Source organism: Centruroides sculpturatus, unplaced genomic scaffold, assembly GCF_000671375.1.
Source record: "Centruroides sculpturatus isolate CEXI.00-Female unplaced genomic scaffold, Cexi_2.0 scaffold579, whole genome shotgun sequence".
Taxonomy (NCBI): domain Eukaryota; kingdom Metazoa; phylum Arthropoda; class Arachnida; order Scorpiones; family Buthidae; genus Centruroides; species Centruroides sculpturatus.
The window spans coordinates 22,279-31,125 of NW_019385005.1; the positions used below are offsets into that span (position 1 = coordinate 22,279).

The window sequence follows — 8,847 nt, forward strand, 5'->3', positions numbered from 1 at the left end:
AAGATTTATCGCAACAAATATCCCATTAAATTTTGTTAGAAATTATTGTAGAATAATTTAAATTTTCTTTATTGTTAATTATAATTATTTATTTTTAGGAAATGTAATTTATGCATGTATTGAAATGACTTCTGTGATTTTATGTAATATACTTATCAAATAATAATAAATAAATGTATGTACCTGATTAAATTTATTATTATCTATGTAAAATAAGTAATTCACTTTTAGTTATAGTTAATTAATTAGAGTTTTTTTAATGGTGCTCAATTATAAGGACTGTATACATCTAACGCAGTAATTATAAAATTTACATACAAAAATATAAGAGTACTTGAGAAACAACTAATGGGAAAATGGGGTACATCAACAAAAAAGGTTGAGAACCACTGAACTATATAATATACTGATACTATAATGTTATAAACAGCCATTGTCATATTGCAGGCAATATTTGTTGATAATAAACTAAGATATTTCTTTCGAGTTATTTGCTGATGATGACAATAAACGATGAATTATTAGATTTAAGACCATTTTAAAATATTTAAAAATAATATTTTTCTTATCATATAAAAATTAATGAATTAATCCAAATGAAAAATGGGCAATAGATTGAAAAAATTAAATGAAAGAAATAAATGACTTTTTAGTTTAAAACTTTAGTAAATTTTAACAAAAATGCATTAAATTATAGTTTGTTATAAGGCATACATGAATGGGATAACATCTATATTTTTTATATACAATTAAGTCCACTTAAGAAAGCTCATTGTAAGGGATCAGTTTACTTAAGAGAGCAGTCTCATATTTCAAATAATCTCCCTCGGGTTTTATAGTAGTGAGACACTGGTTAACAGAGCAGTTCATTTAAGCAAGTGCTGTGTTGGCAGCACTTTTAGAGCAGCATCTGTGTAAAAGAATACTACTCTAAGGAAGCTTTATAAGGTTTAGCTTTAATCTTACAGTACATCACTGCCCATGGCACTCGGCAACAGGGCTCTCTACACTATGGTATTTGTTGAGATTTGGTGAAATCTTCCATTAGGTAGTTTTCTAATAAATGAACAATTTCTTACAAAATTGTAATGAACAGGTTATACAGTAGAGTCTCGAAAACTCGGCCTAATGTGGACCGAAGGGTGGCCGAGTTTGTGAAAATGCCAGGTTATCGGGAATGGGTTAAAAAATTAAGTATGAGTGTTTCCTCAGAAAATACTGTACTGTACTTGTATGTATTGTTTACTTGAGAATACAACAGAGAATAAACTGCCCAAATACCCTTAAACAAAGGAAAAGTACGTCCTTTATGAAGGCATAGAGCCTTTACTACATGAAAATGAAAATTAATGAATACACTGTGTACAGTAATTTACCTGATAAGACAGACCTCAGAAAAATACTTTATGAGGCATAAAGCTGTCTATAATGAAAATTAATTAACTAAGGATTTTTTTTGCCCTGCCAGGGTGTGGCCGAGTTATCCAGACTGCCGGGTTATCGAGTGCCGAGTTTTCGAGACTCTACTGTATTGGATACATGTATGAGAAGCAACTGCATATTAAAAATAATATAAGATATATATGAACAAATGTTTTTTATTTACATTAAGCTTGATTCCACCAAATAATAATAGTTTCCTAATAAATTTTTAAGCATTTTTCTTCCTTTTTTTGAACTTCACAGATATCCATAGATTCATGCATGCACTGTGTGGCAGCCACACAAAACTTCAAGCATTCACAAGTTCTGATGAGTGCATCTTTTGAAAAAATGTTTTAGATAAATGTTTGTTTTTGATGTAGAATCAAAATATGCAATAAAAAAAATGAGAGTTCTCATTTAAGAAAATGAAGTTGATGCTATTTTCACCAATTCTAGTGCCATCTAATATAAAACCTATAGCCCAGTGGTTCCCAAACTTTATCAGTCTGCAGCACTTACAGGTTTAGTATTTTGTCCCGGCACCCTTGTCAAAATATGTGTACAATGACATAAATCAGGCACAGAAATGAAAACAACTCTTAACATAAACCTCACAATGTGAAGCTCACATTTATTAAAATTGAATCACAATAACCATCAAACTAAAATATGAAAATACAAAAAAAATATGAAATAAATGGTGAAAATCTTCAACGACAAGTAAGTTAATGTGACAGGTGAGCTTGCTGATTGCCACACATTTTTTCAAAACACAGAATAAGGTTTGACACTTCCACTCTCATTTCTTGCTCCACACCAATTTTTGAATGATATTCGCTTTTTATTATAGCTAGAGCTGAAAATTTGGCTTTGTATAAATATATTGTCGCAAAGGGAATGAAGTTCCTTACAGCTTTTGAACTCATATTTGGATATTCATTTTTGATTGATATCCAAAACTTCACTAAATCGGAAAAAGCAAATTTTGTTTTCAGGCTGTTGTTGCAAGAGAGTTCGATTAGACTCTCTTCTTCCTACAAAGTGAATTCTGGCAAAACTTGTGTGCAGAAAGGATCTTGGATCCATGCAAATTTCTCAACATTGTCTTCCTCAAAGTATTTTGCAAACCAGTCACTGAGCTATGAGAGATGTTCCTTGAAAAGGAACAGCAAGTCTTGTGAAACAATGACTTTATTACAGGCCACATATTTGTGCAATTCAAGGAAACAATATTGAACACCATCCTCATTAATTTCCCTTATCCACAACTGCACCTTTTTCCTAAACGCTGCAACCTTCTCTAAAATTTTCAAAATGCCTTGCAGAGACAGATTGAAAGCATTCAGATTGTCAAATATATTGAACAAATACGCTAGTTTCAGCAAAAGGTCAGGTTCAGCAAAGTACCTGGAGTTTTCATGACCTTCCTCTTGTAAAAAAGTGTGAGTTTTTTAATGTAACTCGAATGCACGTGATAAGATGTTGCCACATGAAAGCCATCATGAACTGCAGTAGAATAGCAGTGACATGTGTTCAGCTCCCACGCATAGCTGTTTGAAAAATCTGGCTTTCGGTGATCTAGTTTTTATGTAGTTTACTATGTCTACAACACGTTCTAATATCAAATTCAATTGAGAGCTCATCAACTTTGATGCAAATGCTTCCCTATGGATGATGCAATGGGTCCACATAGCATGTGATGCTTTGATGAGAATAAGTGCCTACAATCCTCCATAGCAACCAGACATAGATCGAGCTCCATCAGTACATATACTGATGCACTTTTCCCAATTCAAATCATTTTCAGTTATAAACTTGTCAAGCATCTCAAATAAGTCTTGAGCCTTTGCTCTTCCAATGACGCTTTTGCAGAACAGGAGGTCTTCAATGATATTATCATCATCCAGGAAGTGTACATAACAAATAAGATGTGCATCTTTGTTACTGTCAATAGCCTCATCAAGTTGCAGACCAAATTCCATGCCTTTCATTTTCTCTATTAATTGGTCATTGAGATCTAGAGCTATATGATGGATTCTTCGACTAATAGTGTTGTTTGACAAAGGTACCTTTAAAATTAATTTTTCCACCAATTCTCCCAGCATAATATTAACTATGTCAGGTACCTTTGAAATTAATTTTTCCGCCAATTTTCCCAGCATAATATTAACTATGTCAAGAGCAGCAGGTATAATAAGCTCTTCTGTGATGGTGTAAGGTTTTTTGTACTTTGCCACTCTGTATGCGACCTTAAAAGATGCTAGCAGTGCATTGCTTAGTACTGAGGCTTGTTTAGTAAACACACTTTTTTCCTTTCATAAATCTTGCAACTTCCTACTAAAGAATTCGTGAGATTTTTCAACCATGTTAGAGTGATTGGTCTCTCAATGTCACTTTAGCTTACTTGGGAGCATACACTTGGGCACTAGAACTTTTAAACAGAGCACACTGTGGTCTCTCTTCATTGTTTACTTCTACTGAAGTAAAGACAAAATTCAAATACAGTAGAGCATCAATTATCTGACTCAATTGGGGACTGCGGTTGGTCAGATAACTGAAAAAATGGATAACTGAAAAGTATGAAAAAATACATTATTAGTATAGTATATTAGTATATCGCTATTAACCTACTTTGAGTTGAATTTTCGTCAATGTTAAGCCTAACAAAAATTTTTTAAAAATTATTTTATTGCTCACAAAACAAGCCACCACTCATAATTAGAAAATTAAGTCTCGTTTAAATACTGGCCTCCCTTTCATGGTCGAGCCACTGTTGCCAGCTAAAACAGCAAAAATTTAACAAAAATAATATTAAAGTAGCCAAGACATAGCCAAATATTGTAGCACCACATCACTAGCAGACATTTGAATTTGCTGACTAGAATGTGGTCGGTTAACCGATGTGATGATTGATCGGGGGTCAGATAATCGATGCTCTACTATAGTTATAATCATGTTTACAATATTTCCATTTCATTAAGAAGAAAAATGCTTTTACCACATTACATTGATTTTTAAAAAACATTGATATTTCCATTTCTTTACTACCTGACAACTTGTCGATGCTTGATCACTCTCACTTGAACTATCGACTTGCTTATTTAATAAAAATCTTTCCATTTTCCTACAACTACATGAAAATACAAAGCAACACACTGAAACAAAGTGGGTGCTCCTCTGGTAGCAGGCGTCTTAAAACCGTTTACTTTTCTTCTCAGATGTTTACTCTTTGATCGTTATTTAGAAACTGAACTGGTTCGCCGAAGTAGTGCCGTATTTATACTAGCCATGCCATCTACTTAGAACTTTTGCGAAACTTTGACAATGTCTGATAGTATGCTATATAAGTCTTCTAGAAAGTTCTACAAGTTACAGGAATGATCTAGTCTAGATAAGAAGTTACATTAGCTTCAAAGCCCTCATGGCGCCCCTGTTTACTCTTTATGGCACCCTGGCACACACTTAGGGAACCCCTGCTATAATCCAATCATGTGGCCCTCTTAAAGTCTAACATTTTTAGTACAATGATTTTTTTTTGGTAGGACATGTATTTATTGTGTTATTTCAGAGACTGATCAAAATGAATCACTTTGTACATTTATAAAAAATTCAATCAAGATATTTTGATTTTAAGAATAATCACAATTTATTATCAATTTAAGTAGAAAATCAACAAATTATTTTAGGTATAACTTGTTTATTATTTTTTAATATTTGAAGACAAGTTAGCCCAAATAGGGATCACCATTTTTTACTTTTGCATTCTAGACAGTACATTTCCGGCGACCGACCTTCCTTTCTAGGCTACTAGCCGCCAAAAAGTTTAAAAAAGTCCAATTAAAAACACAAAAAGATTTCCAATTAAAAACACAAAGATTTTCTAAAATCGGAACTAGTGTTATACGAACGTCTTCCTTGTTACCATCTGTACCTTCTTGGGGGTGTTTCGGCCTTTTATCCACAGAGAAGAGAGCGATGGAAATTATTATTTACAGATACTATCTGTTCATAACAATAAACAACAATGACATAGTTTGAAATGATGTCTATATGTCTTTAACTAAACATTCATATAATAATGAAATCAATTAATTATCAAAATAATTTGACAGGAAAAATGAAAATTTTGTTTTGGTATTCTAATGAAAATTTTAGCATTTTAATCTCTTGCATATGTCAAATCCTAGTGCATACATTCTGAATTCTGTACATCCAATTTAAAGTGAGTTATATTACATTATAACTGCATTATTCACATTAATATTTTATTAATTTAATAAAAGCCTACCTAAAATTTAAAAATAAAGAATTACCTTTATGTAATTTGCATTTATATAATCTGAACCAGGTATTTCAGAATCTTCCGTAAGAATAACCCTTGTAATGTCATCTAGAATAAATTCTTTATGTAAGAATTTAATAATATGCATAATCATTAAATTATTTGAATACAGATGAAATCCATTTTAACTACAATAAAGTAATAATTGAAATGTTAGGATCCTAAACTATTAACATACATAAATGAGCAATCAAGAAATTAGAACAGACATCTTGATTTAATAAAATAAGCTTCAATTTGAAAACTATAAATTTTTAAAAAGTAATATCTGTAAATTTTACTTACATGGTAAAATGTCTTTATATCTATTCTTGCAACGATTAATTTCTTGTGCTCCATGTTTACATGAAAATTCAGGATCTTGTTTTAATTTATCTGTCAAAGCCTTTAGTTTCTTAAAAAATAAATAAATAAATGAAAGTTAAAAATAAATATAATAACAATATACTTTAATGTATGATTACATTATATTAATAATATTAAACCTGATAATGACAATCACAATCTAATTATAAGAAGGTTTAAAATCTTTTAATGGTTAAAAGGTTAAAGAAAACTTCAATTTTATAATACTACACTAAAATGTAGTCTTGCTAATCCAATTATTGTATGGATTTATAGGGATTAGTAGGGTTATATATAACAGGAAGTCAAACAGAACTATAAACAAATACATATGTTTTTAAAAAATTGTACTATATATACAGTACACACATTTTTGTTAAAATGTACAGTAAAAATTAATTTCATAAATTCCCCATGTTTTAAAAAATAATTTATGATTTCTTTTTGATTTTGGCTGAAACATTTAATGGAAAATATGAATAAAATTAGACTGGACTAGCAAGAGTGCACTGTATATAATAAGACTAGTTATTGATAAACTAATTTTCATTTCAAAGCACACAATTAAAAACTGTTGAGATGTGGACCATAGTTTTTATCTTCTGTAGTAAGTGGTGAATATAATTTAGCATGAATGGCATAACATGTTATATATTTCCAAGTCTTTTAGTTCCTGTTCTGCCTGAAGATTTAGAAAATGTATGTTAAAAATTGATTATTTACAATCTGCTTTTGTTATAGTGCAATTAATTATATATTTGATTAGTAATTATTTAAAATGGCACATAACACTTGGAAGTAATGTATATTAAAGTTATAAGTTATAACAATGATATCATATACGTATAATTTATTGCATTGCTAAAACTACACTTGAATAAGAATATAATTAAAATAAGAACTGTTTTGTAAATGACAGTCTCATAATTTTGTAATTTGAATTTTCCTTATCTTCAGGAATTAAAACATTAGTATTGTATAATTTTGAAAATCATATTAATGTCATTAATAATAATGATATTAAATTTAACGTCTTAATTTAGCATATACGGACATATTCGTTTTTGAATTGCATTCTGCAAATCATTATTCAACCTCAAAAGAACTTCCGAATTAACAAGATATTTTTATTTTATAAAAAACTTGAAGTTTTTTAAAAAATATTCCAAAACAGATTGAATTATTACAACTATTTCAAATAAAAAGGGAACTTGACTAACTTTCAAACAGCTTTTATTGTAGGTTGTTAAGAAGCCATAGTATTATACTCACTGTTGCTGTGTTTTTCCCATTGAAAGATATTATTCTTAAAAAATCTACATACTATATTAAAAAATAAAAATGACAAACAAACAATGACAATGTGTATAATAGTATGACTTCCATGACCATCTACAGTAGGAAATGTTTAAAAGTTAAAAGCAAATTTTTTGTTAGTATGAAGTGTTTGTCAAGGTACAATCTGATTTAAGATCTTTTATGAAACTTTTCAAGTAAAATTTTTATAAAACAATAATCATTGTCACTTTATTTTTACTTTACTTTAGATTTTCATAAATGCTTGTCTTAAAAAATTTAAGAATAGATTTGGAATAGAGAACTAAATAAAGCTAAATGAGCTGAAAATAACAGTTAATAAGACTAAAGCAAACTATTGAGATTAAAATTGTTTATTTGCAAAGTATTTAACTAAAAATGAGTACTTTCAACATTTCAAAAATGTCATTTCAACATTCCTCAGGTTGACCATATACCATTCGAATTACAATTTTTTAAAAAGTACATTAAATTATTCAAAACACATCATTTAAATCATAGTGTGTGGTTTTTACATAAAATGGAACAGACATGACATATTTATATCATGTCTGCTCCATTTTATGTTCCTTTTGAGCTGCTTTGACAAAGCATCTCTCTAATGAATTTATAAATAATAACAATATAACATATCCATAAATGTTCTACGTTGTATTCAATAATTATTAATTAATATTTACAATTTAGAACATTTAGTATTTTTCAGGAAGTTGCCTTAAAAGTTAGTAAATACTTTCATTTTGCCAATAATTGTTATTGATTTTCATAATAATTTCTCAAGCTGCTTCTGAGTCATCATGAAATAAAATGCATTTGAATAATTGACATAAAATAAATAGTATAATAGTGATTTCAAGCATATTATATAACAGCAAAATTAAAATATTTATTAATTTATGAGACAATTTATCAAGAAAATGTAATAGCCTGCATGAAAATATCAAACAGAAGTATATTATATTTTTGATCAATTTCTCCATTTTTCATGAGACTGTTTCTACTTTTGTGTTAAGATGATAAATAGTTTTTAAAAAATTAGCTTGATTAGGTAAATTATAAAGTTAGCTCTCATAATATTGTAATTACCTAATTTATTTTTTATGATCATATAATATCACAACGTAATCCAGATAATCAATCACCAATCATTAATTACTTAACATTTTCGCAAATTTATATTATAGACATGCATTTTATAATTTGTTAATATTGATAAACAGTATATTTAATTACAATATACTATTTGATGTATGAAAAAATTATCTAGAATTGAGTTCAAAGCTGCAATTCTGCATAATATACCAATGTACTACAACTGTATTTGCTTCATGTAGATCCTATGGAGTAGTACTTTCAGACATATTTACTAAAGTTAGATTATTGTATAATATATAGCTGATATATATATATATATATAT

The 8,847-nt window shown here is 29.0% G+C and overlaps 2 protein-coding genes across 2 annotated transcripts in view; both read right to left on the minus strand.

Moving 5' to 3' along the window:
- Positions 1-3,146: 3,146 nt before the first annotated feature.
- LOC111633292 (zinc finger BED domain-containing protein 5-like) lies at positions 3,147-3,587 on the minus strand. Its single transcript, XM_023377828.1, has one exon. The coding sequence runs from the start codon at positions 3,585-3,587 to the stop codon at positions 3,147-3,149; it is 441 nt and encodes a 146-aa protein (XP_023233596.1).
- Positions 3,588-5,155: 1,568 nt separating this feature from the next.
- LOC111633288 (tyrosine-protein phosphatase non-receptor type 6-like) overlaps positions 5,156-8,847 on the minus strand; it is a 9,227-nt gene continuing 5,535 nt past the window's right edge. The window contains exons 2-3 of the mRNA XM_023377824.1: positions 6,053-6,161; positions 5,156-5,815 (exon numbers count right to left, since the gene is read on the minus strand). Of these exons, the coding sequence (XP_023233592.1) occupies positions 5,721-5,815; positions 6,053-6,161 (204 nt within the window). The 3' untranslated portion in view covers positions 5,156-5,720. The remainder of the gene's footprint in view (positions 5,816-6,052; positions 6,162-8,847) is intronic.